At 43.4% G+C, this 18297-nt stretch overlaps 1 protein-coding gene across 1 annotated transcript in view; it reads right to left on the reverse strand.

Moving 5' to 3' along the window:
• Nucleotides 1–2817: 2817 nt before the first annotated feature.
• The window catches only part of SPAG1 (sperm associated antigen 1), a 46862-nt gene continuing 31382 nt past the window's right edge, over nucleotides 2818–18297 (reverse strand). Inside the window, exons 13-17 of the mRNA XM_015561702.1 lie at nucleotides 16108–16240; nucleotides 13598–13724; nucleotides 5570–5734; nucleotides 3984–4322; nucleotides 2818–3879 (exon numbers count right to left, since the gene is read on the reverse strand). Coding sequence (XP_015417188.1) covers nucleotides 3748–3879; nucleotides 3984–4322; nucleotides 5570–5734; nucleotides 13598–13724; nucleotides 16108–16240 — 896 coding nt within the window. The 3' untranslated portion in view covers nucleotides 2818–3747. The remainder of the gene's footprint in view (nucleotides 3880–3983; nucleotides 4323–5569; nucleotides 5735–13597; nucleotides 13725–16107; nucleotides 16241–18297) is intronic.

The raw sequence follows: 18297 nt of genomic DNA on the forward strand, positions 1-18297 counted from the left end.
AGCTGAGGATGACCAGGGTAGTGGATCATGTGGTAACAACTGCAGAGCCTGGACACGAATTGATGGTATGTAGTTAGATGTGGAGCCCTAGATTCAGGTTCTGTTGTTGTTGTTTTTAATATATTTTTATTGATTTCAGAGAGAAAGGAAGAGAGAGAGATACAGGAACATCAATAAGAATCATTGACGGGCTGCCTCCTGCATACCCCCTCCTGGGGATCGAGTCTGAAACCTGGGCATGTGCCCTGACTGGGAATTGAACCGTGACCTCCTGGTTCATAGGTCAACACTCAACCACTGAGCAACCCTGGCCGGGGATAGATTCAGGTTGTATTCACAAGGGGTGTTCATATGGTCCATGAACCAGAAATGACAGTCTCTTATATTATATACAGTTGAGAAGTAATTTCATGTGTTATTTGAAGCAACCATCATGTCAGCCCAGATACTTCTTAATCATTTAAAAATATGTAAACTTCCCCTGGCCAGTGTTGTTCAGTGGTTTGAGCACCAGCCCATGCACCAAAGGGTTATGGGTTCAATTCCCCATCAAGGGCATGTACCTGGGTTGCAGGTTCAATCCCTGTCCCAGTTGGGGTGCGTGCAGGAGGCAACCAATCCATGTGTCTCTATCATATTGATGTTCCTGTCTCTCTTTACTCCTCCCTTCCCTCCCTCCCTTCCACTCTAAAAATCAATGGAAAAAATGTCCTCAGGATTAACAGAAAAGTAATGTGTAAACTTAAGCGCAGTGATTGTGATCTGCTTGGGTGTCATATACCTCTGTGTACTGTCCCTTAGTTAAGGACCTTTGGGTTTTCCCCCCTTTTCTGTTGTAGTATTATGTCTTTCACTCTTAGGTCTAGAAACTTTGCTTACAAGGTACTGAAGAACTTGCTGGGAAATCACCCGCACTCGGTATAGAGTTACTTTCTTTTGAGACTTCTTTTACAGCAACCCATCACATCCAAGTGCTAACATTCTACTGAAATAAAAGTGATTAGCTTCTCACTCATCAAAGATGATTTATTGACTCTCTACTATGCCAGGCATGTTGCTGAACAATATGGAGGACAGAACTAAGCCAGACAGTCTCTGTCACGGATAAGTCAACCCAAACCACCAAAACAATGGTGAGAGCTGACAGAGCCACGCACGTGGCACTGAGAAAGCTCACGGGTCACTTCACAGCCAGGGCACGTGAGGAGAAGCTGGGAGTGACACTGCACTGGGTTTTAAAGGAGGGCCAAGGATGGAGTTAGCCTGTGGTTTGGGAGAGGGAGGAGGGAGGAGAGAACATTTGGAGCAGGGAAAAGTCTGTGAGAAGCACAGTTGCATATAAAGTGGTAGAAATATCAGAGATTTACTTGTACAAGTAGTTCCTTTGGGAGGCATTATCTGTCTGAACCAATACCTGGTGTTCTTTCCCTCCTGGCAAAGGCAAGACTACTGTTCAGCCTCTTTGTGATGGGTCAGCGCCCTGTGACAGAAGAGGCAGAAGTGCTGTGACTTTTGGGGGTGACATTTTCTTGATCTGTCATGTTCCTTGTAGTTTTGTGTTGCTGTTACCACAGTTGAGGTGGCAGTGACTGTTGGGATTCCCACCTGAAGGTTTCCTCAGTTTTTTAATGGGAAGACTTGTTCCACTCTTATCGCTCCCTCTTGTGGCAGAATCCTTAATCTCTTCATCTTTTCTTATAACTCACCATGCTGACTGCTGGAAACTTCCTTTGTTTTCCAGAAAGTGGTGCTATAGCTCGTTTGCAGTTTCTTCCTGGCCTGCACACCCTGGTCCATTTTTCTGAGAGCACTGATGAGTGGATCTGCTTTTGCTACTGCACACAGGGGCATGTACTAGTACAAGGCTCCGGCCACGGAGTGGGAGCGGGTGCGGGTTAGCACTTGGGGCGCTGGGGGTGCCCATGCACCTGGTGGGGAGATCGAGTGGGATATTCCAGGGGCTTGCGGACGGACTTCCTGATGAAGTCCTGAGAGGTCAGCAGGACCCGTGCTCCTTTAATGCGCTTTGACATTCTTACCTGCTTCCTTTCCTTTCCTTTTCCTCCCCTCAGTAACGGAAGTGCAGCCCCAGTGCTCTGGGTGCTGCTGGAGAGAAGTGGATTTCTCTAGTTGTGACCCACACACTGGGACAGACAGGCATCCACTCACTGCTCTCCACCTCCTCGCGGGACAGGTTGCCACCAGCAGGCAGGCAGCTCAGTCCCATGCAGCTAGGTAATGGGTATGTGACTGTCAACAAGAGGCGGTGTTTCCTTGTTATGTCCCTGTTCTAAAGTAACTAACACACTCCATCACTTACTTTTACACAAATTTAATAGTATTACAAAGGAGAAAACTGGTTTGTTTGTTGGCTTGAAGACTAGAACTAAATACTATTACAGATTTTCATTTATGAACAAAAAAGTTTAAAAGAAAAATGGCACGTTTTGAAAGACACCATTTACCCACAATGATATTTAAAATATTCTGTAATTAGCCCGGCTGGCATGGCTCAGTGGTGAACACAGGCCTATGAACCAGGAGGTCACAGTTCGATTCCTGGTCAGGCCACATGTTGGGTTGTGGGCTGGATCTGCATTGGGGGGTGTGCAGGAGGCAGACGATCAATGATTCTCTCTCATTGTTGATGTTTCTATCGCTCCCTCTCCCTTCCTCTCTGAAATCAATAAAACAAATTAAAAATATTCTATAATTATAAAAAAATTAGATAAAACAATTAGTGATATTCTTCTTTTATCTTCACTTCTAAAGAAAAAAATGCTCCATAAAAAGAGAACTGACTGCAGACTACAGGAATATTTTTGATGGTATACTGATAGAAACCGAATGTTTTATTTTAAATACCTTTACCCTCAGTTAACAAAAGAGCTTCAAGAGTTCTTCACTTTTCCTTTGACATTAAGGGAATAAACATGGTCCTGCTTAAAAGAGGGATGAAAGAGGGCAAGAAGACATTTAAATATTTGGGGAAATAGGGGTTGACAATGCAAACAGAAATGAAGGCTTAGTTTGCTCTCATGTATTTGTTGTTTTGTTACTGCTTATACAAGCAATTTATAAGGGAAAGGAGCTTTTTAAAGTCTAGTAAAAAGTGGTAGAAATTTTTGGCAATTTTTGTTCTTAATTATTAGGCAATGCTTCCATATAAGAAAAAATAAGTTCCTCTTATAGCTTTAAATTGGTAATCACAATTTATTTAATAATCATTTCATATTATGGATTTAAGTATTGCATTTTATCTTAGCAGACTGTAATATACAAGTTTTATAAAATGGGACTTATATGTATGTGTTAGCAGGAAATAAAGGTGACATAATCACTGTTAATGATTTTCACTTTTAAAAATGCATTTTAAAGAAATATATTTCTGTCAAACCTAAGTGGATGCCTTCAAGGCCCAAAGAAATGCAATTTAACTCAAATTTTTAACAAGTTATTAAAGGAAATGTATGATATAAATTAAAATGCATCTGAATAAGTTCCAAATATACTTATTATTAAATATAAAGATGTTAGCTCTGGTACATAAGAAAATATTTACAACTGATAAAAAGCAGATTGTAGAATATACATGTTCTATGTATAAAAATAAGTAAAATATTTTATAGTCCAGACCCAGGGATCTTTTCTAAGCAAGGTTTTATCCATGCAACTGTATGACAATACTGTCTCACTAGTGTTACTGGAGCACATGCATGCATGGAAGAGATCTAACAATAACCTGATTTAAAGCTCATACTGCCTTTTTAGGGCCTGTACATCTTCTAAAGTAAAATGTTTGTTTGGTGTGTCAGAGAGGTCATCAAAAAGCTGTTCAATTTGCTCCTTTTGGCCCTTGCTAATTAGGGTCAACATCATCTGAAAGAAGGAGAAAAATTACATTAGCATAAAACATTAACATGTCAAAGGTGTAGAAAGCCTGTAAAAATCAGTCTCTTTCAATGAGATACTCTGCCACTTACCTTAAACCTTTCTGCTTTACTCAGATATAGAAGATGCTGATATACCAATGAGGGATCTTTACCAATAAGTTCACTTTTCAGAGACTGAATGAGGAGGAGGAATAGATCCCCTTCGAGTTTGTTACTCAGCAACGCTGGCAGGTCCTTCGGCTCAGTGATGGCTAACAGATGTGCACAGGCTGCTTTGTCTTTTCTAGCACTGACAGCGTTCATCACCTGCCCGAACTCATAGGCGTTGTTGGGCTTGGTGATGGGCAGTTTCTCATAGTTTTCCGGTGGCCCACAGCCCGTGCAGACCTCCTCCGGGGTCCTTCCAAGCTCTTCGTGGCCTTCATTCACCTTCACAAGGTAAAAAAATTACACCCTGACACAAACAGCCACTGCACACATCCCACGTTACATTTATTACAATGGGAAGGAACTGAAAAGCACAAGAACACTGTATTTAGTCAAGTTCGTAAGTGAAAATGTGCAGTCTGTAATCGTAAAATCTACTTTTTGAGGAAGAGAAGTTTTAAGGTATTCGTATTCATTCATAAAAGCATTTTTTGAATTTAAAATATTTTTAATGTTGAAAAAACATTTTTAAGAATAGTTTGTTGATTTCTAATAGAAAGAAAGGGAGAAGGAGAGAGAGAGAGAAACATCAATGTGAGAGAGCGTAAAACATCAATCGGTTGCCTCTTGTACACCCCCTACTGGGGATCGAGCCTGCAACCCAGGCATGTGCTGGAATCAAACCAGTAACCTTCTGGTGCGTGGGATGACGCCCAACCAACTGAGCCACACCAGCCAGGGCTCTTTTTATAATTTTCCATGAATAAAGCTGCTATATAAAAGAAGACCTATAACAACTTTATCTCTTTCATAACTTTTAGTTCTTTCTTTACATTTAATAGAGAAGTAAACTTATTTTTCAATTCTCTTAAAAGAGTTTTCTTCCATCCTTAAAGGAAAAACACTTCCTGGCCTCTTAAATTTTAGGTCCTCTTAGTGGAAATGTAATATATATTAGTATTCATGAATACACAGGAATTCATGATTGATATTCTTCACTGAAGGCAAAGCAGAAAGCTATATCGCACAAGACACCAATTTTATCTGAAATCAAAGGCAGTCCAAAAATCTCTGAGGAGACCAGTCTTAGAGTGCTGAAAGGTCTGAATCAAACTGGAAAATCTCTATGGCATGTGGCTTGCCAGGACCATTGAAACAAAATCAGTCCTGTCAGCATTTTCTGGGTCTACCCTGAAGCAGAGCTCAGTGGCCATAGGCTCCCAGCACAGTCTGGCGTGGAAGCAATACAAAACACAGGCCAGATAGGGAGGGAGTGCGGGACAGGGGCAAAGAACAGAAGAACCTAATGTGGACTCCCAGTACCATCCATGACCAAACCAGGAAAAGACAGGCTAAACCACGGCACAGGAAAAGTCTGTCTTTACCATCGGTTTAACTTTCTTCATTGGGCATCAGAATAAAAAAACACAAAATTTAAAAGAAATTGGTAGAACTTATAGGAACATGACCTTGGAATCCAATATAACATCCCCCAAAAAGTACTTTCAAAAATAATCAAACACAAATACCTCTTGAATCTCAATTTTCCTTCTCTCCTTTTCTTTGTTGAGTGATGCTGCCTGATCCTTCACATTAAGGAATCTGGTCACCTCTTCCAGTTCCATCTTGGCCTCCACAATACTTGAGTCCAGCCGGAGAACTGTATTGAGATCATTTAAACTATTCTGATAATCCTGCAAGGAGAAGGGCGGAGGCAGTCATTTTCACAGGTAACAGGAGAAGGGCACAGATCCGTCCGGGGCAGGGAGAAGGACGCTCGGGAGTGCACAGTGGCACAGTGGGCTCCTGTCAGCACCACGGTTAGACAGATGGGTCTTCAGGGTAACACTTAGGCTAAATTATTATAACCCATAACACAGAGAGCATCTACAATAATAAAAGCATAATATGCTAATTAGACTGGCCAGCCAAACAACCTTCCGGACATCCTTCTGGACGAAGCCGCTGCTGCGAGGGCCAAGCCCCTTGGCTGCCAGAGGGATGTCTGACTGCCAGGCTTAGGCCCATTCCCTGGGGAGCGGGCCTAATCCAGCAGGTGGTCATCCCCGGATGGATCCCAGACTGCGAGAGGGCACAGGCCGGGCTGAGGGACCCTCCTGAGTGCACAAATTTTTGTGGGTGGCCAACCTCCTGCGGCCCCTCTCTCCAGCTGGCCCAGCCCCAATTGGTCCAGGCTGGCTGGACCCCACCCGTGTACGAATTCATGCACTGGGCCTCTAGTCCTCCATAAGAGACAGCACACAGAATCCGGAGTTAGAAGACTCAGGTTAAACTCTCTGTCACCATGACCTTCACAGTCCCTAACACACGGTGGGCACATGTTGTCGGCTAAATAAGTGAAATAATGAACATCCTCATATTAGCACCTACCGGCAGTGAAACCTGAACAAGATCCTACTTAACCTTCCCGAGCTTCAGTTTTTCTTACCGTTAAAGTGTGAATAACAGGGGCTTTTCTATTCTAGTTTCCACAAGGCTCTACCACGTAATAAATGAGTTAAAATAATATATGAGTGGTTTAAAACTATAAAGGGCTAAACAAACGTTAGCTGCTACCAGATTATCTATTCCATAAAACCCATCAAAGTTTTATACTGTTCATATAGGCTAGAGTTGACATTTATTCTCCCATAAAGAGTCAGACAATACATTGGAGAGGTTAAGGGGAAAGAAAAGAAATCTAAGCTTACCAAACACAGCATGGAATCCGGTAGTAGAGACATATACCACAAAATCAGCCACTGTGACAGGCCACATTCCAGAACTACAGACTAGGCCAGCCGTGGGCAAACTATGGCCCACGGGCTGGATCCGGCCCGTTTGAAATGAATAAAACTATTGAAAAAAAAGACTGTACCCTTTTATGTAATGGTGTTTACTTTGAATTTATATTAGTTCACACAAACACTCCATCCATGCTTTTGTTCCGGCCCTCCGGTCCAGTTTAAGAACCCACTGTGGCCCTCGAGTCAAAAAGTTTGCCCACCCCTGGACTAGACCCATAGTTTTTTATTGGTTGATGCTTTTTAAATTTTTTCAATATATTTTTATTGATTTCAGAGAGGAAGGGAGAGGGAGAGAGAAACATCAATCACGACAGAATCACTGACTGGCTGCCTCCTGCATTTAAATTTGTGTGTGTGTTTTTTAATCCTCAGCTGAGATAAGTGTATTGATTTTAGGAAGAGAGGAATGGAGAGAGGGAGAGAGAGAAGCATCACTATGAGAGAGAAACATTGACTGGTTGCACCACATATGCTCCCTGACTGCACGCTGACCGGGGATCCAATTCACAACCTGGGTATGTGCCCTAACCAGGAATCAAACCTGCGACCTTTCGGTGTACAGAACGAAGCTCCAACCAACTGAGCCACGCTGGCCAGGGAAACCCATGTTTTGATTAAACCAAAATTAATTCTGGGAGGAGGTGAAGAATCCCAGTGATGTGCAACCTGAGTATTTATGACATATCCATCACAGCACACACCCCAGGCTCAGGCCCAGGACAGATAAGCAGTGTCGTGTGACCATCCTGAGAGACTAGCAGTAATGCCACATCCCCTCCCCACTAGCCCGGCAACACACGAGAGCAAGAGCAATGGAGGGATGAGTTCAAAGGCATAACCTTAAATCTCTAATTTATCAAAAAGATAAAGTAGATTATTTACAAACTGTAGCACATCATGTACTATTAGTAACAAATCTAGGCACCACTGTGTCACAACAACACAGCTGGAACATGCTACCAAAACACCCAATACCACTGTGTTCCATCCTAAGTGTCCAGTCAGGGGCCATCCTGGAAGGCAGGGAATTGGGGCAGCTGGACAAGCCGAGGAAGTAATAGAGCCAACTCTGACCATTCTCAGCTTTTTGCAAGTATCATTACTCTCACAATAGCCCTATGAGTACTACCTTTTATTGTCCCCATTTTACAGATAAGGAAACTGAGGCACAGTAAGATCATCTTGGGATGATCAAGGCAAGGGCCCGAGGTGAATGGTAATACAGCTGTGGGGCTCAAGGAAGAGAGGCCTGAAAACAGAGATTTGTGAGCTACAAAATGAAAGTCCGCCGCCACAAGCGTCAATACGAGTTTTCCCATCTATTCCAGAAAAGTCGCTGCCTAAAGAGCAACCTGTCTGGTTGGAGGGGACCTAAGAAGACGGTAAATACGCCTGATAATGCCACAACAGAGGCAGGCAAGTGTGGCAAAAGGGCAGGACAGCAGGGCAGCAGCATCAAGCAGGGAGGCGGTGGAAGACGAGGGGGCCAGTCTGCCAGCTCCACTGAGTGGTCAGGCAAGGTTTATTCATCTGAGAGATGGCCATGGCCACATCCGTGTGCCAGGAACTGGGAACAAGAGCAGCTGTGGTCTGGCCCTTGTGGAAACGTACATCTTAAGAAGGGAAACAAAAAACAAACAAGTAAGCCCAGCCCATGTGGCTCAGTGGTTGAGCGTCAACCTATGAACCAGGAGGTCACAGTGTGATTCCCGGGCGGGGCACATGCCCAGGTTGTGGACTCAATCCCCAGTAGGGGGCGTGCAGGAGGCAGCCAATCGATGATTCTCTCATCATTGACATTTCTCTCTCTCCCTCTCCCTTCCTCTCTCTGAAATCAATTAAAATATATATATATTGAAAAAACAAGTAAAAAATTAAAATGTCATTAATGCAATTAAGAACACCAAAGGTTGAGATGGATACTAAGGAGGGGGAGGGATCTGCAGGGAAAGCAGCCTGCAGGGTGGAGGGAAGGAGAAGGTTATACAAACAGGGGAGTGTGGCCCTGGCAGGAAGAGGGCAGTAAAAGCTGCTGCTGATCTCACTGGGCCTTAAAAAAATGAAGTACCATCACATGGGTTTATGATGACATTTACTATTAATAGATGTGCTTCAACTAATATCAATAAAAATTGGCTACTCCAGAAATTGCATTATGATGTAGGCAGATTATCCCAACAATAGAAATTTGTTGATGTCTTGGTACCGTAGCCTCGCCAACTGGCTGTACATTCCACTAGGCAGGACCAGGTCTCACTCACCTCGACGGTCCCCAAGCCTAGCACAGAAACGGCGCTCCATCAGAGAAACAAAGTCAACAGCAAAACGTTCGGTTACCTTTTCTTGTGAAGAACAACTGTACATTAAGGAAAGCTCTGTTTCTCAAACTGGCCCACAGAGAAATGGAAGCCAGCGAGGAGAGAGACAGGGGATCCAAGCAGCAGGGTTCCCCCGAGAGCTGGGGCACCTGTCACGGTGGGCCCTGGTGCCACTTCCTCACCCCGGCCCCGGAGGAAGCGGGCCCAGGGGTGAGCGACACATTAAAAAACTGCCGCAGCCCGTGCAGATCCTGGAACAATTAATTCCCTTGGCACAGAGCTCTAGTGACGGGGCAGACAAATCAAGCCCTAAGAAGTCAAACCAGAAAAACAGGCTGCCGGGCTCCTCATTTAGTGGAACAGGATTCCTCAGACCTGGGACTGTCTTTCTACATCCACAATACAATTTCTGGAATTTGCTCCAGGAAGTATGAAATTCTGGTCTTTCGTTCGGTACATCTTCTGACTTCCAGTCGGGTAAACAAGTTCCGAGTCAGGCAGCCAGAACGAGGTCAAGCTGCTGAAGTGTTTGGACATATGGAAACTTGTGCGTCACGTGGATCTACCCTCATGCACCCAAAGCCACTGAGCTCAGTAAAAGTTAACTTTGAAGAGGCCGCTTTAATTTATGGTGCCACACACCGCTTAGGAAATCTTTGGTGAGGTTTACAAATGAGTGCTACTAACAAAATAAAAGGGAGTAGGGTGTCTGGGTCATGCAGGCAAGTGTGGGCTCCGGGCTGGTGACTGCAACACGTGCTGGGAGGGTGGCACATCCAGTTCCATTCAGACAGAGGCCCCTGCGCTCAGGACCCTCCTAGATACCACCCTCTGCACCACCTCTTTATGTGGCTACAACTGTATTCTTTAAAACATATATACATACTGAGTGATTGATTTCAGAGAGGAAGGGAGAGGAGAGAGAGAAAGAAAAATATCAATGATGAGAGAGAATCATTGATCGGCTGCCTCCTGCACACACCCCACTGGGGATCGAGCTCACAACCTGGGCCTGGGCCCAACTAATCTATAGCGGCAGCAATTAGATAAATGGGGTGGGATGAGAGGGGGTAGATTAAAGACAATGGGCAAAAGGAACTTTCTGGAGAGATGAAAATGTTCTCTACCTTAACTGAGGCCGTGGCTATATGGGAACATGTATTATTCAGGTCAATAGCCAAATTAAGAAAACAGTCCCATTTACAATTGCATTAAAAAGAATAAAATACCTAGGAATGAATTGAATGAAGGAGATGAAAGCCCTGTATTCCGAAAACTCTAAGATACTGATAGAAAGATATTCTAAAATTTGTATGGACCCACAGAACATCTCAAATAGCCAAAGCAATCTTGAAAAAGCAGAACAAAGCTGGAGGCATCACACTTCCTGATTTCACACTATATTACAGAGCTACAGCAATCAAGCCAGTACAGTACTAGCATAAATACACAGATATAGATTAATGAAAAAGAACAGAGCCTAGAAATAGAAATAAACCTATTACATTTATGGCCAATTAACTTATAACAAAGAAGCCAAGCATTATCTCTGGTGAAAGGAAAGTCTCTTCAATAAATGGTGCTGGGAAAGCTAGACACCACATACAAAAAAATGAAACGGGACCACTTTCTTACACCATACCTGAAAGTCAATTCAAAATGGATTAAAGACTTGGATGTAAGACTTGGGACCATAGCACCAGAATAAAACATAGGCAGTAAACTTCTTGACTTTGGTCCTGGTGATGATTTTTTGGATCTGACACTAGAACCAAAGGCAAGAAAAGCAAAAATAAACAAGTGGAACCACATTAAACTCAAAAGCTTCTGCACAGCAAAGAAAACCATTAATAAAAAAGACAACCTACTGAGTGGGAGAAAATATTTGCAAAACATCTATCTGATAAGGGATTAATATCCAAAATGTACTAGTATAAAAAACTCACACAACTCAATAGCAAAATAACAAACAATCCGATTAAAAAAATGGGCAGAGGAACTTGCATAGACAACTCTCCCAAAGACATACAGATGGTCAAGAGGCACATGAAAAGATGCTCACTCCAGCCCTTTGGGCTCAGTGGGTAGAGCATCAACCCTCAGAATGAAGGGTCCTGGGTTCAATTCTGGTCAAGGGCATGGACCTCGATCCCCAGTCCCGGTCGGGGGCATTTGCTGGTGGCAAGCAATCAATGTCTCTCTCTCTCTCTCTCTCTCTCACATCAATGTTTCTCTCTCTGTCTCTCCCCTTCCTTTCCACTTTCTCTAAAAATCAATGGAAAAATATCAAGTGAGGATTAACAAAAAAAAAAAAAAGAAAAGAAAAAAGATGCTCAATCACTAATCATCAGGGAAATGCAAACCAAAACCACAACGATACCATCTCATGCGTGTTAGAATGGCCATTATAAAAAAGACAAAAATAACAAGTGTTGACAAGGATGTGGAGAAAACGGAGCCCTTGGGCACTGTTGATGGAAAGTGAACTGGTGCAGTACGAAGTTTCCTTGAAAATTAAAAATATTACTTGTGGGTATATATCCAAAGGAAACAAAATCACTAATTCAAAAAGATATCCCACCGCCAAGTTCACGGCAGCGTTATTTACAATAGCCAACAACTGGAAACAACCTAAGTGCCCATCGATGGAAGAATGGATGAAGAAAATGTGGTGTATATATGCACACTGGAATATTATTCAGCCATAAAAAAAGAAGGCAATCCTGACACTTGCAACAACATGGACCTTGAGGGCATTACGCCAAGTGAAATAAGTCATACAGAGAAAGACAATTAACATATGACCTCACTACTATGTGGAATCTAAATAAACAAACAAACCAAAAAAAAAACCCGAACTCATACACAGAGCAGATCAGTGGCTGCCAGAGGTGAGGTGAGGGGTGGAGCATAAGCACAATGGGTGAAGGTGGTCAAAAGGTACAAACTTCGAATTATAAATAAATAATTCATGAGGGTGTAATGGACAGTATGGTGACTGTAGTTAATAACACTGTCGTATACATCTGACAGTGCTAAGAGAATAGATCTTAAAAGTTCTTATCACAAGAAAAAAATTTATAACTGTGTGGTGATGGACAGTATGGTGATCATTTTGCTATATATACATACCATTATGTTGTGCACATGAAACTATGTCAATTTAAAAAAAAAATGCTGAGAAAGAAATCCAAGATCTGCACATTTACAATGTGTGAATTTCACTGGATTAGACCTTAATCAAAATGGCTATTAAAAATGCCATTTCGGCCCTAGCTGGTTTAGCCCAGTGGATATAGAGTGTCAGCCTGCAGAATGAAAGGTCCTGGGTTCAATTCGGTCAGGGGCACATATCTCAGTTGCAGGCTCCTCTCCAGCTCGGGCCCTGGTCAAGGCTTGTGCAGGAGGTAACTAATCGATGTGTTTCTCTCACATCGATATTTCTCTCCGTCTTTCCCTCTCTCTTCCACTCTCTCTAAAAATCAATGGAAAAATAACCTCAGGTGAGGATTAAAAATAATAATAATAATAAATAAAATAAATAAAAAGATGACCAGCAGAAAGCATAATAGGTCAGGGTTAGTATTAAAAAAAAAAATGCCATTTCAGAAAATGTCATTTTGTTCTGTATGGCCTGATTTTCCCTTGTGATGCATGAACATTCATTCACGTTTTCCATGCAGAAGAACCAGCTTATAAACAAAAGCAGCCCTGGCCGGTAACTCAGCTGGTTAGAGCATCATCCCAGTACACCAAGGTTGCAGGTTCAATCCCGCACTGGGACACATGCAGGAAGCAACCCATGAAAGCATAAATGAGTGGAAAAGCACAGTCAGTGTTTCTCTCTCTTTCTCAAATCAACAACAACAAAAATATTTAAAGACCGAAACAAAAATAAACCCAAAGCATAATTATACAATACTTTTTCTTAAAGTGTGATTCTCTTAAAGAATGCCACTCGATAGTCCCATACTGATCACCAGTCAGTTAAGACCCAAATCAACATGAGCTTCCCGATTTCTGATATATCTCTGCCATCTTCCCTTCTGACGCCTTCCTCCCGCCCCAGACAGCCCCAGTCCTTCGCTGGAGAAACCCAATGGCATTGCTGGTGGCCTGGAGTCAGTCAGTAAAAAAAAAAAAATTCCTGTCCTTTAAGTAGACTTTTCATAACTAACAACACTCCTTAGAAAATCAGGAAATAAATCATTTTTGAGCTGGAAGGAGCCTTAGGAATTATCTAGCTCCACATTATAATCAGGAGAAAGCTGAGGCCTAGTCCAAGGTTTCAGGCTGGTTGGTACAGAACTAGGATTAAATCCCAGGATAATCTCACTCCCGTTCCCAGGTCCCGAGACTGACGTTCATGAAAACCACCTGATTTGTGCAGAGCTGAACGGTATTGTATGTGTTGAAATGAAGAGGTCCTCACCTTGAGTCCTTTATGGGCAAGAGCTCGCCTGTAGCACGCTTTCACGTTCCCGTCGTCTATCCGAAGCGCCTGATCACAGTCCTGCTTCGCCTCTTCAAACTGGCACAGCTTCAAGTAACAGAGAGCTCTGGTGTAACAAGGGAACTCGGTATGATGAAAGGGAAAGACACTATACCTATAAATGTGACTGCTAAGGAAAATCAGAAAATAGCTCATGAAGTGTGTATCTACAGACCACAGCTGTTTCTCAATTCACACCTAACACTGAAGTACAATCATGGCATTTTCTCGCAACACATGTTAATTATGACACTGTGAATATAACTGCAAACAAAATACAGCCCCGGCCCTCAAGGAAGAGACAACTGAAACAAGCAAACAGCCCTAACTGGTTTAGCTGAGTGGATAGAGCGTCAGCCTGCAGACTGAAGGGTCCCAGGTTCAATTCTGGTCAAGGGCATGTACTGTGATTGCGGGCACATCCCTAGTAGGGAGTGTGCAGGAGGCAGGTGATCGATGTTTCTCTCTCATCGATGTTTCTAACTCTCTATCTCTCTCTCCCTTCCTCTCTGTAAAAAATCAATAAAATATATTTTTAAATAAATAAATAAATAAAACAAGCAAACATGCCCGGCCGGTGTGGCTCCATTGGTTGAGCATCCCATGCACTAGGAGGCTGCCGGTTTGATTCCTGGCCAGGGCACATGCTTTGGTTGCAGGCTCCAACCCTGGTAGGGGGTGTGCAGGAGGCAGCCCATCAATGATTCTCTATCATCATTGATGTTTCTATCTCTCTCTTTTCCCTTTCCTCTCTGAAATATATACTGAACTTTTAAGGGGGACAAGAGAGGGCAAGAGCAGCCAGAAAAGACTTCCCAGGAGAAGAGACATTTAAACTGAAGCCCGGAGTCTGAAGTGACAATTATCAAAGCAAAGGCACTGGAGTGAGAGTTAAGATGTAGGGAGAGGAGAGTGGAGGTCAAGGGCTAGCATGGGCATTTTTATTTATTTTTTGTGTTTTTTTAGAGAGTAGAGGGAGAGGGAGAGAGAGAAACATTGAGGTGAAAGAGAAACATCGATTGATTGCCTCCCATATGCAACAGACCAGGGATCAAACCCGACATCTGGATATGTGCCCTGACCAGGATTTGAACCGGTGGCCCTTTGGTGCATGAGATGATACTCAACTAACTGAGCCACTCCGCACAGGGCAGTATCTGGATCATATCCCATGTTCCTAACGGGGTAAGAAAAGTGCCCGATGGCCGTAGCGTAGGGATGAGGCTGGGAGGGCGGGCAGGCCAGATCACAAGGGGCCAGGGAAGCTGTAAATTGTGCCAGGGAAGCAGAGCTTTATCCAGAACTTAATGTGTTTTTAAATAGGGGCTGACGTGTTTGCCATGTTTAGAAAGATCCCTCTGGCTGCCACTTGGAGGACGAGAAAGGAGGGAACAAGACTGCAGGCACACGTGAAGGGTGTTGCAGACAAAAGGCAGAAATGGTGGGTCAAAAAGGGAGGCATTAGTCAGGGGGGATAACCCATCAGGAGCGCAGAAGGGGAGGGAGTGCAGAGGGGAGGGAGAGCTCAGGTCCGAAGCTCAGGGACAGAGTTAGAGGCCATAACTGGAAGGTGGTTAAATGGACTGCAGAGAAAATGAAATGGCCAGAGAGCACAGAGGATGAAAAAGGGGTCTACGCCTTTAGAACCCCAAGAATGCCCGAGGGAGAAGAGGAGAGGCAGGCAATTGAGCCGTCGGTCGTGGGCACTGCCGCCAAAGGGAGAGAGGGCTGTCCCGGGACACTGAGCAGCCCTAACACTGAGGCTGAGCAGAGGGTAGAAAAACACCTGGTGCAGTCAGTGACAAATTTTTGGCAAAAAGGTTACCAATAGAGGAAAAGATAGAAAAACAAAGCAGTGAGAAGTTCAGTTAAAAGAATTAATCTGAAATAGCTAGAAAGCTCATGCTAAGAGTCCCCGTTCTTTAGGAACTATACCTTATTTTTCCTTGTCACCCCAGAGTCCACCTACTCTCTAACATTCCCCAGATCACCATAGTCTAGGACTAGGTAACTATCTTATACCACAATGTGGTGAAGATGGCACCTGAGCAGCATTCTAGAACAATCTGCCCATTCCTATCGCACACTAAAGAGGCTGACCCCTTCCCTTAGCACTTCAAGAGAAGAAGGGACTTAAGACACTAATTCTCGTGTTGTCCTACTCCCACCAAGGAGGACAACACTCAGGCCTGTAGCTGCAGCAAGACCACCTCCAGGAAGGGTCAGAGCACCCATCCAGGCCGGCACACCAGCCTGTGCGTAACACAGGCCACACCCGACCTCCCAGCCCACCACACCGCATGTCTGCAATCTCTCCAGAACTCCTATGCCCCCCGCTCCCCTACCCACACCTCTTAGACAATTTGCTACATAAATTATCAGAACCATGGGAAAAACTTTCACAATGAAAATATTAACATAAGAAATATATAAAGTTACAAAGAACTTGCCTGTTTGTATAAATGGCACATTCCTTATTGTTAATCTGTAAGCATTCACTGTATTTACTAAGTGCGTCTTTATAGTTTCTGTCCTTTACGTATTGGTTTCCTTCTTCTTTAAGGGTTTTAAACGTTTTTTCATCTATGGAACCCAAAAGATAAAAACGGAGGAAATGTTTATAGAAAGCACCTCTACAAAATAGCAAGTGCTGCTGTAAGGAAATCTATTGCAAATCAACTTGCCCCATACCGTGCGGAGCTAGAGTCTAAATGGAACAAAACTGTATACAAATTAGAAAGATAAATTGGCTATAAGTGGAGGTGATTATACAATTATGACACTTTCTTCAAATTAGAAAACATACAAGTAAAATTCAAGGACTTCAATCATCTTCATCCACACTGGCACCCCTTTCCCTGCGAGAGGCAGGAATACCTAGTCTTGCCCATTTCTCTGACTTCCCTGTGAGCTAAGGCAGCCCCGCCTAGGCTCTCCTGTGGCTTCCACTATCCTCAGCCCTTTCTTCTTTCACTGAGCCCAGCTTTAACCAATGTGCTTTCCAAAATAAAAATAAAAATCTAGTGTTCCATTAAATCACTATTTCGTGAAAAATGGACAAACCAACCAACCCACGGAAGCATGAAGCAGACATCTGTCCAGTACCCTAACGTTCTTGGGAAAGTCACACCTCCTCCAGTCTTCACCCTGTGGCTTAAAGCAACCCCTACCCTAGCCCTACCTTTTGGGGTAAACTTTGGGGTTTTTTTGATCAACACATTATATTCCCTTGGCCAAAACAATCTAACTGGTCAGGGCTGGGCCTATTGAGAGCCAACGAGCTGCACTATGAATTTTGTGGCAGCATCTGATAAGGTAATTCTTGCTCTTTCCCGGGGAATGAGGGTGAAAGGAGGAGCGATGTTGCCATCCCATGAGACAAAGGAAGAGTCTATCTGAGAATGGGGCCAACAGAGCAAGAGAAAGGCCAAGCCAGAGAGCTGAAGGAGAATGAGGCCTAAATCCAGCCTTCCCGCAGCTACCCACCTGTGGACTTCTCCACTGTAAGAGCCCAAAACAACCTGTTTTGTGGGGTTTGTCTTTTTTTGCTTCATGCTATTAAGAGTTGGGTTTTGTTATCTGCGATCAGTGTCCCAACTATTATCATTAGCTACTGTCTCGTAGTGATCACGGTGGACTGCCTGCGCAGGGTCCATTCCCCCCTCTCCCCCCCGCCCCACTCCCGTCCTCCTGAGGGTCCCTCGCAGCTGCCACCTTCTGTTCAGCCCATGTGTTCAGGAGAAGCTGACCCTAGTGATCAGGAATTTAGGCCTAAGCCAACCAGCGCATAGCATTTCTTCATCATAGAGACCAGCTCGGGAACGAGCACATGACCCATTAGAATAAGTAGCAACAGTGCCTGGCTGGTGTGGCTCAGTGGTTGAACCAAGAGGTTGCTGGTTCAATTCCTGGTCAGGGTACATGCCCAGGTTGTGGGGTCTATCCCCAGTAGGGGGCGCGCAGGAGGCAGCCTATTGATGATGTTTCTATCCCATAGCTGTTTCTATCTCTCTATGCCTCTCACTTCCCCTCTCTCTAAAGATCAATAAAAACATTAAAAAAAAAAAGTAACAACAAAATTCGAGCCAACAGAACAACAGGATAAAAAAGCTATGACTTTGGGGCAACATATCTCCTCATTCTTAAATTAATGCCACCAAAAGCAATGGTGTTTCTCTCCCTTTGGACATTGATATGTACAGACATGAAGCTTAAAGCTTCTGCAGTTCCATTGTTTCCGGCCAGAGCCTGAACCCTGATGAACTGTGCATGATTTCAGAGCCTATCTGGGCCCTTGTAGTTACTTGAGCCAAAACCATTCCTTATGATTTTCTGTTACTTACACCCAAAGTTTTCTAACACACATAAACTGTTAAAATTTTAAGTTTTAAATCTATGTAGTAACTTTACCCTATGAATAACTTCATATAAATAAAAAATCCTTCACCTAAAATCTAAAATATACCTTTAAATTCTGTGATCTAAAAATCTAGATAGATGTATTGAATTTACAGCATTAACTTGAATGTAAATGACAATCTTATTTGTCCCTCTGTACAAATGGCATAAAATCTTAATTTTTCATTTTCTTATTTCAAATAACAGAATATTTCTAATGTTTCAAGTTTCAAAGGGGTCAA

Source organism: Myotis davidii, unplaced genomic scaffold (genome assembly GCF_000327345.1).
Source record: "Myotis davidii unplaced genomic scaffold, ASM32734v1 scaffold497, whole genome shotgun sequence".
NCBI classification, from domain to species: Eukaryota; Metazoa; Chordata; class Mammalia; order Chiroptera; family Vespertilionidae; genus Myotis; species Myotis davidii.